The 26,746-nt window shown below is 39.7% G+C and overlaps 1 protein-coding gene across 2 annotated transcripts in view; it reads right to left on the bottom strand.

The window, feature by feature from the left end:
- Nucleotides 1–26,746, bottom strand: part of GLRA2 (glycine receptor alpha 2) — a gene marked incomplete at both ends in the record, with an annotated part of 179,726 nt that overhangs the window by 134,948 nt on the left and 18,032 nt on the right. The window contains one exon of one of the 2 annotated variants that reach the window (XM_082610713.1): nt 8,138–8,205. In XM_082610713.1, the coding sequence (XP_082466839.1) occupies nt 8,138–8,205 (68 nt within the window). Of the gene's footprint in view, nt 1–8,137; nt 8,206–8,300; nt 8,369–26,746 lie in introns of both variants that reach the window. The other variant, XM_082610712.1, reaches the window with a different exon arrangement.

Here is a 26,746-nt window from a genome sequence, read left to right as displayed (position 1 = left end):
CCTCACTCTTCCGCCTGATTCGATGCATGCAGTGTTGGTATCTGAGTAAACCCAGCTGTGTATATCTTGGTCAAAATAAACCACTCAATTCTATTAGGAGTGGGAACAGAGGCAAGAAGGAAAGAAGACCTGACCAAACCAGAACACTAATGGAACAAATTGAGCTGACTGAATTTTTGTTTCACTTAATCGTTCTGGGAGGAAATAATACTAACTCAATCTGATTTTGCTGTAGAAAAGGTAATGATAAGTATAGGAGTCAGTCTGTGATGGCAGATTGTCAAATAAAACCGATTCATTTTCCAAATCAGAAATGACATGATCTCTATTTTCAATCTGCTCAGATGCTCTGGGCAGAAGAAAACCCACTCTGTAATTTTGGTAGTAGAAATCTTATCATAAAACTCTGGCATGGTGGGGCAATATTTTTAAAATTCATCAACATAAATATTAAGATGGTTCATGTTGACAGGATAATTCCCTTACAGCTACTTACTTTTGAAATTCTTAAATATTTTATCATTTCTCTGAATGGGTTGTATCTACAGTAGTCAACTGGATGCTTCATCAAAACAGAAATCTTTTTCATGTTTTCCTAATCTGAGCACCTTTTGATAAAGGTGTTCCTCCCTGTGGGAGCCTCAGGTACACCCTGTCATTCCCACTTGGCATGGGAATTTCTGTGCTAATGAATCAGCTTGGGACAGTAACTTATCTTCAGAGGATTTCTACTCAAAGGTCTTTAGGTTCATGGAAACTGTTGCTTCGCTTGACAGAGCAGACGCAATAAAGGCTTCAACAGTATTCCCTAGTCAAGCAGGACTATGGTTCAGAGCTAACAGTGGTCCACATCTGCCACTGTGGTCATTTAGGGTGATATATACTCATCCCATCTTACTCTTTCCTTTACCCTTTTCACCTTCATTTGCTTTGTCTCCAGACCTTTGTTTGGGCACCTGGATTTTGAGTCATTGTTTACTTTTCTCTAACAGTGACCAACATGTCCTTGATTTGCCTGAGAACTTTCCCATTTTAGCCTCAGGTAAAAATGAAACTTTCAGGGAACTCACTCAGTCCTAGGCAAAACTCAGATGGTTGGTTACTTTATAAGGTACAATGGAGACCACCTCGGGTTGGTAGGTTTTGGTTAATCCCTTTAGAGCCGAAAGAAAATCTGTAAGTAAGTTATAAAGATCAGGGTGTATGGAAGAGAGCCTCAAATCCAGTTCCTTCTGCTTATTACTAAACTCTCCAAATTCCCATGACTTTCCCCCCCAAATACAGCCATCCTGATGTTCAGGCTGATAGAGTATTTTGGAAGTGGCAGTTCTTAGAGTGCCCACTGTGGATTTAAAGAATGCTAATAATCAAGTAGTTACTAACTTCTGAAAATCAGTCATCAGAACCCAGCTTATTAGGAAAAGCTGAAATCTTAAAAGAAATAACTGTATGTTTCTTTGTTGTACAACATAAGGACTTTCTGACTTGGAAAATTTTATCAGCTGACTTTTATTTGGGATTATACCAGGCTTGCACAGCAAATTTCCAGACCTAAGAGGGTGCTGTTGTGAGGCCAGCCAGGCTTCTATCCCATTCTGTTTGCTCACTGGCTGCCCCCTCCTTCCATGAGTGAGCCAAGAGAATGGCAGAGCCTCAAAGTTCTCCCCATCACATAGTTTGCATTTTGGGGATTGTCCAAAGGGACCAGAGGGTAGTAACTGGAAAGAGATTACCAGTTCAGTGTTTCATTGGCAACAGGAGTGACTGGAACCTTTGGAGTTTTGTGTGAGTAAAGAGTGGGAATGTGTGATTTGTAGAAAATCAAAACAGGGGCTATTGAAAATATAATAGTCCAATTTGCATATAAATAGGCACTGGCTAGATCAACTGTGAGATTTTCTTAAGGTTTCCTGAAGGAAGAAAATGCAGTGTCTCCACTGTGTGACATCTACCCCTGCTATTTCCCTTAGGGTGGGAACCAATTATCCTTCATAAAATTTTGTGTGTGGGGGTCTATGAGCTTGTTTCAGTAGGAAAGAAGAGGATGTCATCTCTTAGCCAATTCTGGAGGTAGAAAACTCTAAGTATAAGAAGTAATCACAGCTGGAAATAACAGAGGTGAATGGGTTAAATTTCTTAGGCCATTGGGAGGCCATTGAGGCCCCCCACCAGGAAGGAAACATAGAATGGGAGAGGCCATGAGACGCCAGATAGCGAGCACTGGGCAGCAGAATCACCAGGACAACATCGTCGCAGTCCTCCTTTGAACCTGAGAATGATTTAAAGATGCATTTTGAGAGACTCTAGAGAATATTACATTAGTGACATGCAATATGAAAACATTGACCTTTTTTAAAAAAATCTCAATATAAAATGTCCCAGCTAATGTATTAATACATCTTTTTAAAAAGTCTTTCCCACAAGTATTCTTCTCCAGTGTTTCCTGCTTTTCTATTTTGAATTTTATATATTTAAAATAATAAAATAGGTTCTCCCAATATCAGAACTTTAAAAAGAGCACTGAATCTATCTTATCACAATAGAACCATTAAATATCTAACAGTTAATTTAATTATTATTATTATTTTTTTTTGCTGTACTCGGGCCTCTCACTGCTGTGGCCTCTCCCGTTGCGGAGCACAGGCTCCGGACGCGCAGGCTCAGCGGCCATGGCTCACGGGCCCAGCCGCTCTGCGGCATGTGGGATCTTCCCGGACTGGGGCACGAACCCGTGTCCCCTGTGTCGGCAGGCGGACTCTCAACCACTGCGCCACCAGAGAAGCCCTCTAACAGTTAATTTAAAATAAATTAATTAGCCTATTTGTAAGCAAGAAAAAGTGGAAAAGTTAGAGGAGAAAATACATTTTGCTCCACAATGACAGGAGTTATATGAAACAAGACTTTTATTAGATATTTTGGGAGTGTTTGTTCTTTATAATGTATAGGAATTAAAATTTTCCATAATTTTGTTCATGATGCTATACGTTATTCCAAAATAAATGGCAACCCTTAAAACCTTTAAGAATAGAAAAGGACACCCAAGGATATAGAGAAGTAGATAGCCAAAGAAAAGATCTTCCGGGGCTGTGCCTCTGTAATTCTTTCAGTTCACTATCATTTTCAATGTAGGGTACAAACTTGACACATGATTTATCTATGCATCACCTCTGTTTGTTTACAGATAGGTTTATTCTCTCAGGATATTCCAAACCACAGGAGATAGTTATATTGCTCTGTAGCCTTTCTTTGTCTTTATTTTTGCTTCTAGGTTTAATGAAATATTAAAGAAGTAAATGTTAAGAGACATGCTTAAGTGTAGATTGAATTTTCTTTTATACTGCCTTCTCTCTCCGGAGACAGATTCTACTTCAAATAAATGATGTATTTCCTTGTATTAAAATTTGTTTTCCTATGATTGACTCTCTGGGTACTAGATTAGGTAATGGAAACATTCAAATTAAAAAGTATGTGTGTATGTATATATATTATATATATATGTGTGTATATATATATGTGTATGTGTGCACATGTGTATGTGTGTAAATACATACACGTATCTTTTATTTTTTCAAAAGCTATGTGTAAGTCATAGAATCTTTATTATATTCTTAGCACAGTTATACAAGTACCTATATTCCATACTGTTATTTCATATCAAATTTAGAATTTCTAAAGTTTTACTTTTCTTGGTACCTTCTAATTCTATGCCCATTGCCACAAAGATTGTTTCCTTAAATTGAATTATTTTGTTACTATTATATTTAGTGTAGCATTTGTACATAGAGATTGCCACTGTGTCTCATAAATATTGTTATTAAACTTTACTACTGCTCTCTTTTTATTTTTATAGGTATATATTTTTCAATCCAGTTATGTTATAAATTTATTATAGACAAAGATACGCTTTGTGGATTTCCCACAGACCTATATGGCACTTTAGTTTTAACTTCTAGCTACACTGCAGTGAAGTTTTCATCATCTTGAGTCTGTGCTAGCTTTGAATATGGGAAGTTAGCTTTGAATTTGAAATTATGGGAGGGGGGGCAGTTGCTTTATGATGAATCCAGGTTTTAACATTGCATTGTTAATTTAGAGACCAAGGACACCTTATATCTCAGATTAACAAAATGTTAGGTAGATTCTTGGTTCTCCCTTAAAAATTCAGAAATAAGGAATGTAGCTGCCTGGTAAGTTAGCATCTCCTTATGAGTTGCTTATGCACCTATAGAATGAAAGGGAGCCTGTAATGTCATTCCAGCAGTTACAGCGTAGCCTGCATTCTCCTAAGGGGCTGTCTACACCTTATCCAGTTCTTTAGGAAAGTGATGTCAGATCGGAGATAAAACAACTCTTCACCCTGTAGCTGTAACCAGCAGAGCATGTGGAATTTGGGGAAGAGTTTGGGGAGCTGGAATCATATTCTGGAGATGCTCTCCAAGTGGACATGTTTTGTACACTTTCAGCTCTTTCTACCCACTTCCCCCTATTGCAGTCTCTCAATATTAAATGAGGAAAGGGTCTGAGTCTGCTGCTGTAGCATGGGGAGTGTTCCAGCACCCATAGGTCCAAATCACACTCTATTCACCCACATCCTTCCAGGCAGTCATTTGGAAGCTTTGAGGAGACTATCTCTTCTCCATTTTCTGATGGCCCAACCTTGGGGACAGCTGTATGCAGATGGCATGCAAATACTCTTGACCTTTACTGACATTATCGATATTCCCAAACTATGCCTTTATAGTAGGAAGGAGGCGGTTGCAAATACACTCCTCACCCTGTAAATTCACTTGCCATCACTAGCTAAAGGAAAAGGGGAAAGAAAGAAAAGGAAGTGGTAAACTGACGTTCCAAAACCGAAAGGTAACCTGTCTCATCATACATCCCTTACTGGTCTTCTGAGTCTTTTGGAATCATAAGAAAAAAAAAATTGTTCCACTGAATACTTTTAACACAGGGTCAGCTAGGAATGAACATCACCAGATCCCTGTGACTCTTAATGGACAGAGGTACATATTTTGAAATAATGTGCATGATCATGATTCATAAAAATATTCCTTAGAATAACACAAATATATTGTCCTGTGAGCACAGTCTTTAAACACTAACATACCAAAGGAGTAAGAGGCAATACTGTGTCTGTAAGTGAGCCTAATCTTTGTGGGCAGTTAGTACCAACAGTAATTTAGTGGGATTTCATCAAACATAAGAGGGCAGACTGGATAGAACCAAAAGAAAGTCATATCACATTCTTAAAACAGATAATTATTGCCTCTTATTTAGAAACAAACATCCAAACTAAATTCTTCAATAATGCTATCAAGGGTCGTGGGATAAGAGTGGGACATGAGGGAAGAGAGGGAAATCAACATGCTCAGAAACTCAAAATTCTGAGACATTCTTGGAAAAAAAATCATTCCAGAAAACATAGAGAAAGCAAAACTATTATCCCGCCCATAGCACTAATCAGCATCCTCAATGACTACATATATTACTGTGTATAAAACCTAAGGGCCTGATGTCTTGACTCCAACTAAAGACAGTTCAAGGAAGAATCTGTTTCTGTTTAACTTTTTTGACCATTTTTTGGAGTCACATTTTGTGAGAATATTCGTGGATGGTAGAATCTCAGGGTTTTGGTAAGGGAAGCTCAGGCTGTGATGACACTCTGTGGGTACATCAGGTAGATCCCCAGGCAGGGCCTAAGGGGTCTGGGAAAGTAAGACCTTTTCAAGGTGGAGCAATTCTCATGTTCCTATGAGCCCCTGAATAATGTCCATTTTAAATAGTGATGACTTAGATCCCAGAGTTGGCAACCTATGGCCTGTGGGCCAAATTTGGCCATAGCCTGTGTTTATAAGTAGTTTTTTTTTGGAGTACAGCCACACCCATTTGCTTACTATTGTTTATGGCTGCTTTTATGCCAAAAGGGCAGAATTAAGTAGTTGTGACAGAGACTGTCTGGTCCTCAAAGTCTTAAGTATTTACTGTCTGGCTTTTTAGAGAAAAATGTTTGCCTGTCCCTACCCTACATGACATGGTTTATTCTTTGATTTAAGCATGGTGGAGTTTCAAAAAACATTTTTTTTTTAGTTTCACACAAAAGCCATAATTGAAGAAAATAAAAGATATTTTTTAAAAGCCAAATTCAGTTTGTCATTACATCAGAAGCCAAGAAATAAAATAAAAGAAGCACAATACACATCATTCTTCTGATCATGCGATTCAGTACGTCTCATACAGCAGAATATACAGGCCGTTGATATTACATTTGGACAATGATTTCCAAATTTTCGCATAGGAAACATGACAAAGGACACCTTAATAAGTGGCCAAGAAGCACCTAAGCAGCCCATTTATTAAACACCTTCAGTAGCTCTTAAAGGCACAGGAAAACAAGGATATCCATCGTTTCCATTTTCATCTCCTTAAATGCTTTTTCTTGCATTAATGAACACCGAAAAGGTGCACATTTACATTTTTGATTGAGGGTAAAATGCAATGAGGAGATTTAATCAAAGCAATTTAAGGGTCTAATTAATGCAATCAGCGTTAGGTCGTGCAAATATTGTCATTGAATGCCATCGTGTAAAGCTGGTGATAGTGATTTGGGCGGCTGGAAGATTTGCCCCTCTGTTACCAGGATAAAACCAGGAGGGGAGAGACAGAAACTGAATGCCAAGTACAGAGTTGGAGTCTTCTTTCCATGTTCAGCTTTTCTTATGAGTCAACCCTATCCTGGTTGGGTAAAATTCTTAATGCACTACATACTGTCAAAGCCCCAAAAGTCTCGTTTCTGGACAATGCTGTGTCAGAACAATATTAAAATGTGTAGTGGAGTTGCATTATGTCTGACTTGCCATTGGAGAGGAGTGATAAGAGGTAAATTATTCTAACATCAAGGACACCAAAAAGTACAGTAATTTGTTAAACACAATCCTGGTAGCCTAAAAGAGAGAATTCATAAACACAGGGGAACACTATTTTTTACTTCTCAATGGCATTATGCTCATTATTTCACTTCTTGAGTGTTTCTAGGACATCGGCCACCATAGTAGTATAGTCAAGCTCAACTATAGTTTATTTCAATCTCATCCAATAATATGGCTGTATACTTTACATAGTACTGAAAATTTGAACCAGCCAATTGACTTAGGACTTAAATTGTATGGGGGCCAAGAAAATGTTTTACCCAAAATGTAATCTCCACACAGTAGCCTAGCACTATAAGCCTACTGATCTAATAGGCTGTGTCACAGGCAACAACACCATCTTGACATTGATAAGGAATCTTGGTGGATTTTACAGTATCTGAGATCTTTTTCATGTATGTGAAACATGTCTGTAATTAGAGTGTGATGGGTTTTTATTAGTTTTTTATGTTTATGGGTTTTTTTTTTTTTTCGAAAAGCCATGCATGTGATGTAATTGATTTGGACTTGGAACAACTTTCTATTGCCACCAAATTGTGTGTGTGTGTGTGTGTGTGTGTGTGTGTGTTCATTGTAAGGTCAGCTCCTTGGCGTATATCTTAAATCAGTGGTCCCCAACCTTTTTGGTGCCAGGGACCAGTTTCCTAGAAGACAATTTTTCCATGGACCGGGGGTGGGGTGGGGGGGAGGGGGATGGTTGGGTGGTTCAGGTGGTAATGCGGGCGATGGGGAGCGGCAGATGAAGCTTCGCTTGCTAGCCCGCCACTCACCTCCTGCTGTGCGGCCCGGTTCCTAACAGGACTCAGACCGGTAACAGTGCGAGGCCGGGGGGTTGGGAACCCCTGTCTTAAATGTAGCATGTCTGAGGCTTGATTATGTTAAAACTTCCTATTATATGAAAAATATCTCCCAAACTTTGAAATTTGTATTTCTGAAACATTGGAGATGCAAATATTTAAATATCCTTAACTATAAACCATGCTTAATACTGATAATTCTACCTAAATCTAACCGAACATCACGTGTTTCCAAAATTTCTCTGGCATGATGGATAAAAGATGATTGAATTTTAAATAAATAATTGTTTTCTAGAGGTGAATGAACTTGGAAATTGGCACTCAGTAAATGTCCTACAAATATACAACAGTACTCTTTGATCACATATCCCATTCCTTCACACGATGGCTTCAGTGCTCAGTCCCACTCACCATTGTAGTTTCTGCTATTGACCCAAAGCTGTTGATAAATATGTTGCAGGTAACATTTACAGGAGGCCCTGCAAGTTGAACAATAAATAGAAAATTTGACAGGTTGTGTTCATGGCATAATCAAGTCACGTTTTGCTCTTGCCAGTGGCGTTGTAGCACTTACCATGGTGGTTTCTGTGACTGATCCAAAACTGTTGATAAAAATATTGCAAGTAACGTTTACTGGAGGACCTGCAGAACGCAATAAGAATGTTGCAATAGACATTGAAGCAAAAATACAGCTCCATCAACATCTGTGCAAATGACTAGAGATGTAAACAAAATTAAAATGATGGTGAGATTGCAAAAGAAAAAAAATTTTTACCCAGAGAGGTTAACAGTGATAGCGTTCCCACCAGCATTTCCAATAATGCCAGTTCTGCAATGATAACTTACCCTGAAGAGGTTTGGGTTTGGAAAATATAAGCTGAAGACTCTTAAACGGAATTCACTGTCAATAGTTGCTATCAAAATTGCCTTTTGGGTGGGTGGCTTTCTTTGACCTTAGGCTCATCAACATTGTAGATGTCAACAGTAGGCGCCCATGGTGATGAACTAGCCCACGTTTATGAGTTCAAATGGAGCTGCGTTTTGAACTGTGGATGGGTCAGGAATATCCACCTCCTTTCATGAGATACCCTTTAAATCAGTGGATCTAGTTTGATTCTCTTGATACCTCTGAATTTACCCAATTTCTTCTTTATATCCTGTGACCCCCCCCCAATGAAAAATGATGCACAGAAACACAAAATCAAAGAAAATTAGCTCATTTTAAGAACCAAACACAGCAGTGTCACTTAAAGTCCAGATTGTTGCCTCAGTAAATATACTGTAAAGAAAGATTTATTAATCCTAGATGTGCTATGAACAAAGTGCCTACTTTTTCCTCCAGAGACGGAGGGACTAACTCTCTTTCCTCTTGCCCTTTGTGTCTCATCCAAGCACTAACCAGGCCTGACTCTGCTTAGCTTCAGAGATCAGGTATAATCAGGCGTGTTCAAGGGGTATGGCCACAGACTCTTTGCCCTTTGACAACAGATAAATCACTTCCTGATGACTTCCAGTTTCAAGTTATGCTGAGCAATATCTTTATTGCCCTCATGTAGTTTCCCCATAATGCTTTCTGAGATAAGAAGTGGTTCATACTGCCATGAACTGTCTATTCACTCACTGCTTTCCCCTGTGGAAATTTGTCTCTTTTCACTTGACAAAGGCTCAGCAACCTGGTGCAAGCTACACCTCAGTTGGCTCAGTACCCAACAAGCTGGTAGGATCTGAATGAGGAGGAGTTTGACTTGAGGCCTCCCTCAAAGGCTGGTAGTAAAACACAGCTGTGGCCACACTTGAGCGCCATGTTTTTACTTCTACAAGTCAACGTTGAGTTCTCAAAGTGAGGAAAGGAAAAGGGCTCAACAGCTAAGGTACCCCCCAGGCAAGGACTTTTGGTAAAAGAAGGAGCAAGGAGTTTGGGTAAAAGAGATGTATTGAGCTGTTTTTCTTTTTAACATAACTAACTTTTCTGTTATTAATGAAAAAAAAGTGTTTATTTTTTAAGAAGTGTTTGCAGGCATGGAATCATAGGCACCACCATATTACCAAAACATTTTCAGCCTGCATCTTTGAAATATTCCATCTTTTAGTTCATCCCTGTGTTATTCAGCATCTGCCAAATTGATTTCTTCTCCATGGTCACTTCCTACTCTGCTTGATTTTGTTTTTCTGTTTTGGTTACTCAAAACAAAACAAAGCAAAACAAAAAACAAAAAGTCTCTTTCTTGGCCATAGAATTTTATTCTATAACAAATATATTCTTCTGCTAATAAGAAATAAATTAGACAAGGTAGAGGCACGTCATGAGAAATTGTGTATCTTTGCTTTTTTTCCCCCTCTTCACAAGAAAATATGTCCTTTTAGATGGTCCAATTCAGGATGGAAAACTTCCATGAATTTTTATATGCAAGACAGAAAATGAATGATGTGGGAAAAGAAACAGGAAAGAGAGAAATGTCATCTTAACAGGAAGAATTTGAAAATCCAAATGTAGTTTGTCTTGTACTGTACATTATCTGATTGTCTGGCCTCCCCACCTGGCTTGAAACCAATTAGAAGGCTGCGTCCTACCATCGTATATCTGTTTCTAACCTTCCCAGTAAATGACAGTGTGAGTATATTTCTAGAATTCAAAATATTTTTTAAGCCACCACATATTGACACACTGTACTAAGCACGTTTAAAAAATTACCTAGTTTAATCCTCACAAAAGAGGAATTGTTTTACTGCTCCAATAAATATTTTCAGATGAGGAAACTGGGGGTTAGAGAGGTTGACTTGCTTAAAGTCATGCCACAGTAATTAGAGAAGCTGAGACTCAATGTCTCATCATTCTGATTCCAAAAACCTAAACTTTAAACCACTTTGCTGCACTGGATTCATTGCATAATATCCTCTGACCTGACAACCATGGTATTTCCCATTGGTTTATACATTTCTGGGATAATTTAATCCTTTACATCTGATCGCTTCAATCTTGGGCATTGCCTTAAGGTTCATTTGCATTTGGATATAAAACCTTGGAAAGAAAAAAAGTGACTTTTTTTGATAAGGGATTAGCACATGCATATAATAAGAGCCTACATACATTAAAACCTCGCTGCATGCCAATGAGTGCCTTATTTCATTCTTCAGTAATTACATGCTTCCATGTCCCCCATTTTATGGATGAGGAAACTGAGGCATAAAGGAAATTCATTAATTTTCCCAAGGTCACAGAGTTTGTAAGAGGCAGAAACTGCTTAACTTTAGGGACACCTTTTTAAACTACAGGGATAAAATGCCTGAGGCGAATAGACTCATTCTAAGTTTAGAAGTTACCTAAATATGGGAATATGCCTGCAAGTTCTTCGGGTTGAATGACAGAATTGTTTTTCACTTTTAAGAGTTATCCTGACATGTGCCAGCACAACCTTCCCTCTGTGTTTTAGCCCAGTAATCTGCTAAGGTGTTCTAATTAACAAGAACACATTCTTAGATGTGATCACCAGCGAATGAATGTGTTCTATAAACTGTAGAAAGAGTTAACACTAGTTAACCTCATCTAATTGGTTTATCAGCAAAGATATTCCAAAGTGAATTGGATGAGAATTTGACTGGGAAGAAGGATTATGTAGACATCTAATCTCTCATATCCCTATCCTCCCCTCCCTCCCTCCCTTCCTTCCTTGTCTCCTCTCTCCCATCTACCCTCTCTCCCTCCCTCTTTTCCTTCCTTTCTCACTCTCTTCCTTTATTTTTTTCCTTATTCTTATGAGAAAGAACAACCTTGCCATAACTCAAGTATAAATGGAAGTAAAAAATATATTTAGAATACTTCACAGGGATTTGGAAAGATGGCTGCCCTCCCTGACCCCCAGCACAAGGTATAACAAGCCTCATCTCGTACTGATCCTCTTTGTTGCTAAATATCTCTCTCAGACTGTCTTCTTTGGAGTAAGGCATTTGTTTTGGTAACCCAAGTAAAATTACAGTTATGCTACTTGAGAGGGATAATAGAGTTATTGATTATTGCTCATTAACATCTTCAGTTTTGGATCAATTGATCAAATTCACTGTAAGAGGGAATAGGATCACTGTGAATAGTGCATCCTATCTATTTTATCCCCTGCTACTCACACCAGGCTTGGAAGATCAGCAGAATCAGCACCACCTGGGACCTTGTTGGTCCCAGAAACTCAGGCCCCATTCAAGTCCTGCTGCAGTGGTCTGCACTTTAACAAGGGGGATTTGTTCCTGCAGATCCATTTTTTCTCCCTTTCAAGATCAAAATCATTTCTTTGTTTCAGCCTTTCATGAGTGTTCCTTGAAATGTTAACTCTAGTCCATTAATAAAACTTCTTAGGTCAAACCCAAAGTTGTGCAACCATCACCATTATCTATTTATAAAACTTTTCCATCACTTTAAACAGAAACTTTGTAACCATTAAGCAATAGTGCCCCATACTTCTCTCTCTCCAGCCCCCCGGCAACTTTTAAACTACTTTGTGTCTTTATAAATTTGTCTATTCAAGATATTTCATATAAGTAGAATCATACAATATTTGTCCTTTGTGTCTGGCTTCTTTCACTTAGCATAATGATTTCAGGGTTCATCTGTGTTGTAGCATGTATCAGAACTTCTTTTTTATGGCTCAGTAATAATCCATTGTATGTGTATACTACATTTAAAAAATTTTTCTGTTGGTGGACACTTGGGCTGTTTTCAACTTTTGGCTATTGTCAGTAATGCTGCAATGAATTATTTGAGTTTCTGCTTTCAATCCTTTTGAGTATATATCTAGGAGTGAAATTGCTGGGTCATATGGTAATTCTATGTTTAACTTTTTAAGGAACTGCCATGCTGTTTTCCACATTGGCTATACCATTTTACATTGCCACAAGCAATGTATAAGACTTCTAATTTTTCCACATCTTCACCAATGCTTACTTTCCATTTTTTGGTAATTGGTATCCTAGTAGGTGTGAAGTGGCTTTGAATTTCATTTCCCTAACGACTGATGACACTGAGCATCTTTTCATGTGATTATTTGCTATCTTCTTTGGAGAAAAGTCTATTTTTGTATTGGGTGGGTTGTCTTTCTGTTGCTGAATTGCAGGAGTTCTTTTTATATTCTGGATATTAAACCCTTATCAGACATGTAATTTGTAAATATTTCTCCCATTCTGTAGATTGTCTCTACTCTTTCCTTGTAATGTCGTTTGATACCCCAAAGTTTTTAGTTTTGATGAAGTCCAGCTTACCTATTTTTTCTTTTGTTGCTCATGCTTTGGTGTCATCAAAAACAAACAGACATTCATTTGCCAAATCCATGGTCATAAAAATTGACTCCTGTTTTCTTTTAAGAGATTTATGGCTTGAGGCCCTATATTTAAGCAGTTGATTTATTTTGAGATAATTTTTATATATGATGTGAGATAGAGGTCCAATTTCATTCTTTTGCATGTAGAAATCCAGGTGTCCCAGCCCCATTTGTTGACGTCTGGTATTTCCCTCACTGAATGGACTTGCTACCCTTGTCAAAATGAATTGGCTATAGATGTATGGACTCTCAGTTCTATTCCATTGGATAGAACTGATGTTTATGCTGATGTAAGTACCACAGTGTTTTGATCACTGTAGCTTTGCTGTAATTTTTGAAATCAGGAATTGTGAACCCTTCTACTTTGTTCTTCTCTTTCGAGATTGTTTTGGCTATTCAGGGCCTCTTGCAATTTCATATGAGTTTGAGGATTGGCTTTTTCAATTCTGCAAAAAAAAAGGCTGTTGGAATTTTTATAGGAGTCATATTGAATTATAGATTGCTTTGCATAGTATTTACACCTTATCAATATTAAGTATTTCTTCCCATGAACATGGTGTGTCTTTCCATTTTTTAAAGTCTTTAATTTATTTCAGCCATGTTTTGTGATTTGCTTTGTACAAATCTTTCACTCCTTGGTTTAATTTATTCCTACGTATTTTATTCTTTTAGATGCTATTGTAAATCGAACTGTTTTCTTCACTTCCTCTTCAGATTGTTTATTGCAGCTGTATAGATACACAACTGATTGTTGTGTGTTGCTCTTGTATGCTGCAGTTTTACTGAATTCATTTATTAGCTCTAGCAGTTTTCTTTTGGATTATTTGGGGTTTTAAATGTATAGGACCGTGTCATCTGCAAATAGAGATAGTTTTACTTCTTCCTTTCAAATTTAGATGCCTTTTATTTCTTTTTCTTATCTAACTGCTCTGGAAAAAACTGCCAATAAAGTGCTGAATAGCAGTGGTGGAAGCAGGCATCCTTGTCTTGTTCCTGATCTTAGGGAGAAAGCTTTGTCTTTCACCATTTAGTATGCCTCTTGTAGAAGGCATATAGTTGAATTATGTTGTTAGCTGGGAATTTTTCATAAATGCTCTTTGTTGTGTAGAAGAAATTCTCTTCTATTCCTAGTTTTCTGAGTGGTTTTCCTTTTTTACTGTTAAAAGATGTTGGACTTTGTCACCTGCCTCTTCAGCATCAAATGAGATGATCACGTTTTCTTTCCTTCATTCTATTAATGTAGTGTATTGCTTTGATCAATTTCATTATATTGGATGGCCTTTGCATTCCTGGGATAAATCTCTATTGGCCATGATGTATAATCCTTTTACTTCACTGTTGGATTTGTCTTGATACTATTTTGTTTTGGATTTTTGCATCTATATCCACAAAGGTTATTTGTCGGTGATTTTATTTTCTTGTGGTGTATTTATCTGCCTTTGGTGTCAAGGTAATGTTGACCTCATTAGGAAGTATTCTTTCCTCTTTTATTTCTTGGAAGAGTTTGAGAAGGATTGGTGTTAATTCTTACTTACATGTTTGTAAGAATTCACCAGTGAAGCCATCTGGTCCTGAACTTTATTGGAAGGTTTTTGATTATTCAGTCAATTTCTTTACTTGTTATAAGTCCGAGATTTTTCTATTTCATCTTGAGTTTACACCAAAACAACTAGTCACTATTCATTAGTTTTGCCTCAGTTATGTTGTTTTCCAACATCATTTTAGGGCAAAAGACTTGAGAGCAGAGGACATTCTTTGAGTTCTAAGATGAAAATTATTTTTTCTCTCTTGTTACAAATAGACAAGAATGACATTTTGATTTTGCATTTTATTCCTTGTAAATAATTTAATGAGTCCTCGAGTATCACAACTCATTGAGTGTGGGGCCCCTGGATGGGAATGGAACAGTAACTATATGTGCTTGATTTATACAGAAATTAAATTTCTTTTGGAATAAGAAGATTTTTATCTTCCAGGAAGATTCTCACCATTAGCTCAAGAGATAAAGGGAGAAAATAAAGCACATAGAGAAATCAAGAAAATGTATAGTTAACAGTCAGAGACTTGCTGTTTGAACATGGGGAAGCACTGTTTCTTGTGATGGCTTCCTGTGTTGCATGGTACTTTGATTTGATGCCCATGAAAGAGAGAGTCTTGGAGGATGAGAGGGTTGTAAAGGGAGGGAATGGCTTTTCATGGTGGTACTCCCTTTGTGAGGGGTGATTTGAAGCATCTAATCCTAAAGAATGGAGGAAGTTGTTGTTTTTTTATGTCATGATATTAATTAGAAATGGTCACAGAAACTAACCCATTGCATTTTTTTAAATCTTCTTGAAAATTCACCACTAATGAGCTATATATTATTGACTCTTCTGCCCGACACATGGTCAAAACGATTTTATCAGTCCTACTACATTCAGTTTAGTTGCTGACATCCAGGTCTGTGCAGAGGGCAAACTATTCAGATAAGTAAAAAAGGTTGGATATTTACTGATTCCCACAGCCTGATGCAGCAAACCATTTGCTTTGGACCAGCCATGCTGATAAAATGATAGAAGTGCCAGACAAAGCAATGAATTAGCAACTTAGGTAGCTTGAATACAGAGAACCAAATGGCAGATTCTGTGAGCCCTTCCCACGAATGGCTGCCACTTGTCAGCTGCTCTCACACGAGGATGAGTGAATGGACAGACGTGCACACGGCTCAGATCCATGTCAGAGGGCTTCGAGAATGCTGGCAAGTTTCTGTCTTTGCATACTGTGGATTTCTCCATGATTTAAAAAGAAGAGATAAGACAGGGGCCCTTATCTTATGCAAGATGATCACTTTTTTTAACATCTTTATTGGAGTATAATTGCTTTACAGTGGTGTGTTAGTTTCTGCTGTACAACAAAATGAATCAGTTATACATATACATATGTTCCCATATCTCTTCCCTCTTGGGTCTCCCTCCCTCCCACCCTCCCTATCCCACCCCTCTAGGTGGTCACAAAGCACCGAGCTGAAACTGGGTGCTATTAATAATGACACAAGAATGCCAAGCATAAACCAGTACTGTCCTGAGAAACCTGGACTTTGGGTCATACTACTCAAAGATATATTTGCAGTATGGTAACTACCAGTCCGTCTTATTTTTGCCACTAGCTCTGCTTATTATTACCTGTGAATTTTAAACAGATTATAGAAACTCTCTGTATCTGTTAATTCTTCTGTAAAATGGGAATAATGATGGTTGCCTTGATGTTAATTGTGAGAACTGGTAGTAATGTATGGAAAGCCCATGATAGTAAAATAAATTGCAGCTTACTTATAGTAATAGTAGTAGTATTACTATCATTATTACAAGTTCATTGGATTGTCAAAGTATGCCTCTGAAGGAGGTACATCATTAGACCCATTTTAATATAGAGTAAACTGAAATGTTGAGACTACAACTTAGATTTCCCAACTTTTTCTGTGCTAAGCTTTCCCTGAAATAATGCCCATCTCATCCAATTTCCCCTCTCTTCTCTCCATAAATTGCTTTTTCTCAGCTCTGTAGAAATTTTTAGCAGGATCCAACCACCTTGTATAACTTTCTTGGTTTCAGGAATTATGCATAAACATTCTTCATGTCTGGACAACCACGTAGCACCATGGGTTTGAGATCATTGCTGCTAGCTTCTTTATTTAAAATAGGGTTTCTCAGGGACTTCCCTGGTGGCTCAGTGGTTAAGAATCCACCTGCCGGGCCTCCCTGGTGGCGCAGTGGTTGAGAGTCCGCCTGCCGATGCAGGGGATACAGGTTCGTGCCCCGGTCCGGGAGGATCCCATATGCCGTGGAGCGGCTGGGCCCGTGAGCCATGGCCGCTGAGCCTGCGCATCTGGAGCCTGTGCTCCGCAACGGGAGAGGCCACAACAGTGAGAGGCCCGCATACCTCAAAAAAAAAAAAAAAAAAAGAATCCACCTGCCAATGCAGGGAATACGGGTTCGAGCACTGGTCCAGGAAGATCCCACAACTACTGAGCCTGCGCTCTAGAGCCCGTGAGCCACAACTACTGAGCCCGCGTGCCGCAACTACTGAAGCCCGTGCGCCTAGAGCCCGTGCTCCGCAACAAGAGAAGCCACCACAATGAGAAGCCCGTGCACCGCAAGGAAGAGTAGCCCCCGCTTGCTGCAACTAGAGAAAGCCCGTGCACAGCAACGAAGACCCAAGGCAGCCATAAATAAATAAATAAATATTTTAAAAATAAATAAATATAAAATAAAATAGGGTTTCTCAACCTAAGGACTATTGGCATTTGGGGCCAGATCATTCTTTATTGTGGGAGTTTGTCTTTTGAGTTATAGGATGTGGAGCGGCATCCTTGGTCTCTAGTCTAGATACCGATAGCACCCCACCTCCCACAGCCCCTGCTGTGACAACCAAAAACATGTCCAGACATTGCCAAATGCCCCCTGGGTGACAAAAATCACTCCTGGTTGAGAACTACTAAATTATAAATAGCAGGTAAAAATGCTGGATGAGTCGAAAGGCAACTTAACAAGGATTACATGTTATGTAACAATGAAATGCACTTCAGAGTATTCTTCTGCTTAGTCAAACAAATGCTAGGGTCATGTTCAAATAGTTTTGGTCATATGACTTTCTGATAAGAAAGTCATCTCTCTTATGTATTTCAACAAAGAATGTGGATTTTTAAAAATATTTAAACATACTTTGGATGAGTAAATGGCAGTATTATGGAATTTGTACTCCTTTGTTTGGTTTGTTCATCAAGAAATTAAATTTGGTGCCTCTTTGCAGGCATTTGCTGAATTCTGTGCATTTCCATCTTATATCTCTTCAGTCATTCATTCAGTCAGCAAACATTTATTGAGTACCCATTATGTGCGTGGTCTTGTACTAATTATCATTTACAATTAGGTGGTGAATTGTGGGACACAGTATAAGAAAATCAGGCATTAAGCACAAGTCAGAAACAATTTTCTGGAAAGCCCTTCACTCATTCTGCAAGAAATGTCAGATGAAACAAAAAGTGTGTGCCCAGCCAAGCACCACAGAGAGGGCATTTTTGTTAAGCCTCTTTCTAATACAAGCAAACTGCTGCTTTTTTGTTGTTTGCAGAGTCATAGTGACCTTAGTGAGCAGTTTATGTTCTGGGAGATTTAGGGCTCTTTGTTGGTGGTGACAAGATTCATTTCCTATTTTAAAGATCTCAGAGACTAAGTGGAAACCTTCATGTTGGGAATAATTTGTAAGTGTAATCTACATATATTTCTATTTATGCTATAATCAAATGTCATCAGATGGAGAATTGCTGGAAAACGTGCGATTCTTGCCATCTTGGGATTGGGGTGGATAATAAATAAAGGCCCATTTAGCCTTAGAAGAAGACAATTTTAAATGCCATTTGGAATTAGTTTTGAAATGAAGAGATCTGAGAATTTCTCATGAACCCAAATGATATTTCCTTTCATTTTAGCAAGTAACAAAAGTAGGATTAAAGATGACTTTCTCTCATGTTAATTGAATCCTCTACTACTTTACAAAATGAATAGCAAGTTCATCAACTTGTTAGGGCCTGACAAATTGAAAATAGATTTGTTTTGCATTAGTAATTTTTAAAGAGGGAACTATGCTGGTTTTGAGGTTATAATAATGAAATTGGTGGGTGCAATTCACACACATATACAGTGAATTTTCCCATGATTCTTCCTACTTGAATGCCATCTTTCTTGGAACTTCCAGAGCTCTATAATCCTTGCCGTGTTGTAGTATAGTCAATTTTTTTCATATTTGTCTAATTCTATCTAGTATGTTCTAGACAGTATGCTCAGATCCGATTCCCTGTAGCGTTTCCTAAGGCATCTATATAGGACTAAGCACATAGTAGGCATTCAGTAAATGCTCAGTGAATACTGTTGATCAGAATATAAGCCTTTTTGTGTAAGTAAATGCCAGTGGCATGCCAAGAAATCTGTGCATTTCCATTCTATTTCAGAGCAACTTTCAATGCAAGGCATTTTAACCGCATCAGTTGCCTCCATCCCTTCAGCTTCAAAGAGGAGTTCATTCAAAAAGTCCTTCATTGGGCTTCCCTGGTGGCGCAGTGGTTAAGAATCTACCTGCCAATGCAGGGACCCGGGTTCAAGCCCTGGTCTGGGAAGATCCCACATGCCACGGAGCAACTAAGCCTGTGCGCCACAACTACTGAGCCTGTGAGCCACAACTACTGAGACCACGTGCTGCAACTATTGAAGCCTGTGTGCCTAGGGCCTGTGCTCCGCAGCAAGAGAAGCCACAGCAATGAGAAGCCCGCGCACCGCAACGAAGAGTAGCCCCTGCTCTCCACAACTAGAGAAAGCCTGTGTGCAGCAGCGAAGACCCAACCCAGCCAAAAAAAAAAAAAAAACAAACAAACAAAAAAGAAAAAGTCCTTCATTTAAATCAATTATTTCATCTCAGCCTGTGAAATAGAAAGTGCGTTCTGTTTGCTCTCTTTGCAAAGCACTCAGCAAGAATGATAAAATTCTGACAAAAACATGACAGTCACCAATGAGCAGCATTACAACATGGCCCATTTTTTTTTTTTTTTCGGTACGCGGGCCTCTCACGGCTGTGGCCTCTCCCATTGCAGAGCACAGGCCCCGGACGCGCAGGCTCAGCGGCCATGGCTCACGGGCCCAGCCACTCCGCGACATGTGGGATCTTCCCGGACCGGGGCATGAACCCGTGTCCCCTGCATCGGTAGGCGGACTCTCAACCACTGAGCCACCAGGGAAGCCCAACATAGCCCTTTGAAACTACTACTGAACTGCCATGTTTGACGTGGGGGTCGGGAAACTTCTTGACTGTTGCCCTGCCTCCTGACATTATCCCTCACCAGTGCAGCATAGAATAAAGGGAAAAATCATAAACTTCAGAGCTAGAACTGGATTTAAAACCTGTCTCTGCTTTGTACTATTTGTATAACTCTGTAGGCTATTTAATCACTCTGGGCTCTAGCTTCGTCATCTATAAAAGAAGAAATATCTTCGTCTAATTCACAGGTTCATTGGGAGGACAGAATGTGACAATGTTTGTGAAATGCCACCTATTTCTTTTCTCTTACCATCTCCTTCCCCTATCAAGGAAGGATCTTCCTCCTAAACCTTGAGATTTTCCCTTTAACAATTAGATGTACTTTTCTCAAGCATCATATCTCTGCTCTAGATTTTATTATGCTCACCCTTACTCACAGTGTTGAGAAAAATACCTGGATTTTAAATAGGCTCTAGCAAAGAAGAAGAGATCTCCTTATTGGAGAAGGAGTGTATTATTGAATCTAGCAATCACGAGTATAGGGAAAAATTGTGCTTCAAGGGAAAACTCTGGATTGTCTATAGTACACCCCTCCATGTCATCTGACTCTCATTCTATGGGAGCTATTTTATAACTCTTTAAATTGTATAACTCACAGCGATGGGAAATATCTCTTGCTTAGAGACATGCAAATCCTGCCGTGTCCTGTCCCACAGAGGTTCAAGTGGCTGCCCTCCCCCACCGTGAAGAGGCTGGTTTTGCCTCTATTTGCACATTCAGGCCAATAGTCTTGATCTATAAATGTGTCTGTTTCTTAGATTTTCTTTTGAACTGGTTATGCCATCTGCCTGCTTCCCTCATGGATGAATGAGTTAAATAAAATTTAACACGTATTCATTTTATATCTGCATAAGAGTCGTGATTTTATCTCTTTTTTTTGAAAATTATCTTTTACTGTGAGTTGTGAGAAGAAATTATTACCCTTTGGAACTGTTAGACTCAGAGCCAGGCTGTGGAAGCTTAAAGACCTAAATCCTGTTCGAGGCCATGACAGTGCCGGGCAACCCAGCACTTCCAGTTCCACAGTCAAAAGAGATCTTACAGCTCCATGTCTGCCAGTGAATAGTACCTAAGCTCTCACATCCCTCCTCTGTTCGCCGGTGGCTTCCACAAATGGGAACCTGTTTCCTCATTAGGCATTCTGCACCATTTCTCAGAGGGTCGGAAGGTCACCATTGCACTGGGAGGAAACAAGTTTTCTATGTCAGCAAGATACCTAAAAATAGAAACCAGAGTTCCTAACATGCATTCTCTACGCACAACTGGGACAGCTACTTCCCTACTGCAGAGGGAAACCCTGAAATCGTGGTGCTTGTTGCGTTTTCGTGTGCTCACATCTGACGGATAGGCCCCTTGCGTTTATGTAGCATAGGCTTCCATCTCTCTTATCTCATGCTACACTAGCCAGCTTTGTAACTCAGTTTAATTAAAAGGACATTTACTGGACTTCTTCTGTGTGTTAGGTGCTTACTTAGTTTGGGCTACCCTCGAATCAAGGATTCAGGTGAAGGTAGTTTATTAAGGAGGCGAATAATACACCAGTTGGGAAGTGGGGAAGAGATACAGGGTAGGGAAGGAAGCCAAGAAAAGGTGCTGTGGCAAGTCTATTATCCATCCCCAAAAAGCACATGAAGATTTATCCCATAAGCAACTCTGGAAGATGCACTCTTCTGAGCTATTCTGCCCAAGGGGAGAAGGAGCTGGGGTATTTTATATCAACACCCAGCTGTCATTAGATGGAAGTATTCTCAGGGGACATTAATTCATCTTCACTTCTGGTCAGTCACAAGGGTGGGCAAAGTGGCTTAGGTCAGAGAAAGCCCTCAAGCAAAGAAATGCAAGTGCTAGTGTTTGGAAGTCAGCTGGTGCAGCGATGTGGTAAGGGATTGGGGATATGGGCTGGGAGCCGACAGTGATGTCTCTGTGGTGCTGGGAATACCAAAATGTCGCCGATCCTTGAATTCAATAAACTCACAATTTGCCATGGCAGAAAGGCATGAATTAGACTAATTATGATGTAACATGATAATAAGCCTAACATTTTAAGGGAATGTGGCAGAGGAAGCAATGAATCGTGCATGGGAAAAGGAGAAAGGGGAAGGAGAGGAGAGATTCTTTGTAGGGCTGTTGATGAATTTCTTTACATACAGAGGAGGGGAGGGAGAGAGACGGCTCTACTTTATAAAAAGTACATATCACTAGGCAAAGTGTAATCAGCAATTGAAAGTTTTACCTGCATATTGGTCTTTGTATTGGATATCTTCCTTGAAATTCGAAGGTCCTCCCAAGTTTGCATTGTTCGAGATTTTTTAAAGTTGTGGATAAACATTCCTATCCCTGGATTTTAATATCGCATATTTCCACCTCCATCTCAGTGTGACAGGATCTCTGATGCTGAGCTGAGTAGAGCTGTCCTTCCAAGAGTCAAGAAGCTAAGTGGCCTCCTCGCATTTAGCACTGCTGAGTCTGTACTTAGAGTGGCGAATGCCCTTCTCCTATGAGACACCGTCACTTCCCGTGGGCTCATGACAGTGGGCAGCAGCATCACCTTGGGACCTCAGGAGGCTTACAGTTCGAAGACATGGGAGTTGGAATGCTTGGCTAAAGAAACAGAATGGGGTTTGTACTCATAATCCTTTCATACTAGAGAGAAGATTTGTTGAGGCTTTTAAAAGGCTCTAATTTTGTCTGTAGTACCAAACACAATAGAGCAGCGTTGTAGCAAAGAAAATCCTTTGAGGAGAAATGGCCCCATTCTCAAACTCTCAGGAAATGGAGGGAGTGTGTCCCCCAAGTTAAAAGGCAAGAATCTTTCTAAGAGTGTCTTCTTTCTGGGGATTTGCCTGGGTCAACGCGTATCTCTCCGCATGCTCCCTACTGGACACTGGTAGCCCGCCTAGACCACTGCAAGGAAGAGTGCGGTGGGTACGTGTGCAGGCTCCAGCCCCAGATAGCCTGGGTTTGACCAGATGCTCCGCCTCTCACAGCTGTGCCGACTGTAAAGATTCTGAATATTAGTTTGTAGATTTAGAAAAAGGGAATTGGTAACAGGAGTGCTTATCAATTTTCTCGGGAACGAATGAGATCATGCATGGAACACACCTAACATGTTACTTGCCACATCACGAAGCACGCATTCTCTCTGTAAACCCCACCTATACTTCATGTCCTCACTCATTTTCTACCTCTTCCTTATACTTTAGCCATCATCAACTCCCCTTACTCAGAAATCCTAGTTTCCGTGACATCATTCCCTATGTAGCTGCATGTTTACATAGACAAGAGTTGGCTTGTGTTGCTCAGACTTGTTTTCTGTGTGCTATTTCACTTGCTCTGCAAGACGTCACATTGCTAAAGGACAGGGGTTGTCTGATACTGCTTTCAGCAAGTTCCCAAAGCCCCTATAAGTTAGGCACATCATAAGTGTTTCTCCCAAATACTTTGTGATTCATTTGTACCTTGCTACAAAGTAAACTTGACATTGTTCATAAGCGCTAAGTACTTCCTGTGCTTAAGAAACAACCACCTACATTATTTCAGAGAGCAGTCTCAATTCTTAAAGAACGCTACCCCAGCAAGCAAGCAGCACTCAAAACCTTTCCTCCTCTGTTCCCTTGGCAGGCTTGGACTCCCCATATATGTTGGAAAGTAATCATAAGGAGAATCAAATTGCAAACTTCAGGTTTCAGACTTAGCGTTCTCTCCCACTATGCGTAAATGACTGAGATTATTAAATGAAAACATTTCCTGGAGCCCAGATAATAAAGTGTACTAGGAAGCAGACTATAGGACTAGAGAAAATGCCAGATGGAAGGGCATGCTTTTGGTATGTCATAGTCAGCATTTTCCTGGAATATATTTAAATGCATCACACATTTGTTCTGAAAGAAGATGTAAAAAAATGACTACAAAATGCCATTAGTCAGAGACAAAATCACAGAATGTGTAACCCATGAAGGTAGCAGTTGCTGTATCCCATCTCCTTTCCTCAGCCACTGACTGCCTCCCCACACACCAGATGCCCCACGGAACCACCCCCGAAAATGATCTACAAGCTGGTTCCAATACATTCCAAGCAGAAAGCTGTTGGGTGATTGGGGAGAAATCAGCTTTGCTCATTCATTCAATTATTCATCAAACATTTATGGAGGATTAATAATGTGCTCGAGTCTGAGGATGCAAATTTGAATAATAATAAACAGATTCTGAAGCAAAATGCTCCAAAGGCTCTTGCAGGCCTCCAGACTCACAGCCCCTAGCATAGCTTTGTAATTAAGAAACAGATACAAGTCTAACTCATGAATTTGGTGTACAACAAGACAAATCTTCCATGCCTTTACTCTTGGTAACAGGCTGGATGCCTGCCAGACTGCCTGGGATTGAAAGCTAGCACTGCGTCCTTACTACCCATATAACCATGAGCAAACACATCAGCTCTCTTTTCTCAGTTTCTTTATCTATAAAGCAGGGATAATAATAACATGAATACACTTCTCTCTAAGGTTACTGGGAGGAGTAAATGAATGAATATGCAAAGTACTTAGAAGAATGCTTGACACATGGTAAGGACTCAAATAATATAAACAAATAATGTTATCGTTATTAACGCTTTCTGAGTTGCTATAATTAAAATGGTGTGAAATATATGGATGGATGCGGTGAGGAATAAAGAGTTGGCCAAGAAGGCAAATGATGGATAACTTGGACCCTGAGCCCCTTTTCTTCCCCTCATCTTCTGTTTGAGTACTGCATCTAATACCTTCTGGCTTCATCTTCTGGGTCTTACATTTAAAAAATTCTCCCAACTCAATAAGCCTACTGAGAAGTGTATTTTAGTAGAAAGCTCTGTTTTATAATGTGTTTAAATTTTACAAATGTTTCCTGAATGTCTGGGCGATCTGTCCTGATGGTAAAGAACGCCATCAAGACAAAACATCAAGAGCCTAGTGCCCTTTTTCAGCTTCATGCTGACTATACTCAGGACTAGCCAGCCTAGGCGGTGGTGGTGGCCCCTCTGTGGCAGACGACAGGGCACTTCTTCACCAAGAAAATGGAGGCCATTTCATACAAAACCAAAACCAAAACCAAAAACCTTTCTTCCCTCAAACTTTGTGAACTGATATCTGATCTCCCTTTTTCTCCCTGGCATTAGTCTTTTTTTTTTTAAACATCTTTATTGGAGTATGATTGCTTTACAATGGTGTGTTAGTTTCTGCTGTATAACAAAGTGAATCAGCTATATGTATACATATATCCCCATATCCCCTCCCTCTTGCGTCTCCCACCCTCCCTATCCCACCCCTCTAGGTGGTCACAAAGTGCTGAGCTGATCTCCCTGTGCTATGCAGCTGCTTCCCACTAGCTATCTGTTTTACATTTGGTAGTGTATATATGTCCATGCCTCTCTCTCACTTTGTCCCAGGTTACCCTTCCCCCTCCCCATATCCTCAAGTCCATTCTCTACGTCTGTGTCTCTATTCCCGTCCTGCCCCTGGGTTCTTCAGAACCTTTTTTTCTTTTTTAGATTCCATATATATATATGTTAGCATATGGTATTTGTAGTGAGGTGGATGACCTAGAGTCTGTCATACAGAGTGAAGTAGGTCAGAAAGAGAAAAACAAATACCATATGTGGCATTAGTCTTTTAAATGAGAAGTCTACACACTCACTTTCCCCTACTTTGTCCAATCTCATTCACTCTACAACCAGCTACAATCTGGGCTTTGGTCTCAGTGCTCTAGAGATATCACCCTCGCTAAGGTCAAAAATGTCCTACTGACCAAACCCCACTGCCCACTTCCTTGCCTCTTTCTATTCAACATCCCTGCTGTCCTTGGCAGGTTTGATTTCCTCATCCCCAAAGCTCTCTCTTCCCTTGACATCAATGACTACATCTTTTCCTGCTTCTCTTCCAGATGTTGTGACCACTCCTTCGTATTCCTTGTCGAGTCCTTCTCTCCCCCCGTTCCATCAGTGTTCATGTTCATGGGAGTCTCATCCTTACTCCTCTCTCTCTTCATTCTGCACATTTGCACTGAGTGATCTTAGTTCATACTCGCATGATCTGATGACTCCCATTCCTACATTTCTAGCCCTGATACCTCTTTTTGGCTCCAGATTTTCAACAGCAGATTAGACATCTCTATGTGGATTTGTGGCGGTCATCTCAAAAACATGCTCAAAGCTGAACTCATTATCTTCCTCAGCATCTTCTTCCTCTAATGTCTCCTCTTTGAGTAAATGAGAACACCGTCTGCTCAGTTGCTTAACCTGGAACCTTGAGTCAAACATTACTCTTTCTCTTGTACCCTCTATATCTTGCCTGATGCAATTTGACTTGAACTTATCTTGTTAATTTAGCCTCTCATTTCTAATCCCACAGCCTAAGCCTGAACTGTCATCATTTCTCTCTTGTGGGTGATTGTCGTGATTCCCTGATACCCCCATCTTTCTAGCATATCCTTCTAAAGGCATCTTGAGTTATCTTCTTAGAATCCACATCTAATCATGCCCCTTCTCTGATTAAAAACCTTGATTTGACTTCCTGTTACCTATGGTTAGATCTTAATGCCTTAATAATCAGCTTAACACTCTAGCCCTAACTAACTTTATTCTCTAGCCTCATTTTCTATGACTTCCATCCTTTTACTTCCTTCAGTTATACTCATGTTTTGTTATCCCCCCCAAATAATCAAATTCTTTCCAGACATGAGAGTTCCCTACCTGAAGTCCCCCTTTCCATTCCTTGAACGCCTATGCATCTCTCAAGACCCAATTAAAACATCACCTTTTATATGAAGCCTAGAGCTACTTCTTTTTCTCTTCTGCAGATTGAGCTCTCACATGTTAAAGGCTCCAGAGAAATATAAA

Source organism: Mesoplodon mirus (assembly GCF_964341445.2).
Source record: "Mesoplodon mirus genome assembly, chromosome: X".
Taxonomy (NCBI): Eukaryota; Metazoa; Chordata; class Mammalia; order Artiodactyla; family Ziphiidae; genus Mesoplodon; species Mesoplodon mirus.
Note: the sequence above shows the minus strand (reverse complement) of the source record. Positions and strands in the feature narration are given on the sequence as shown.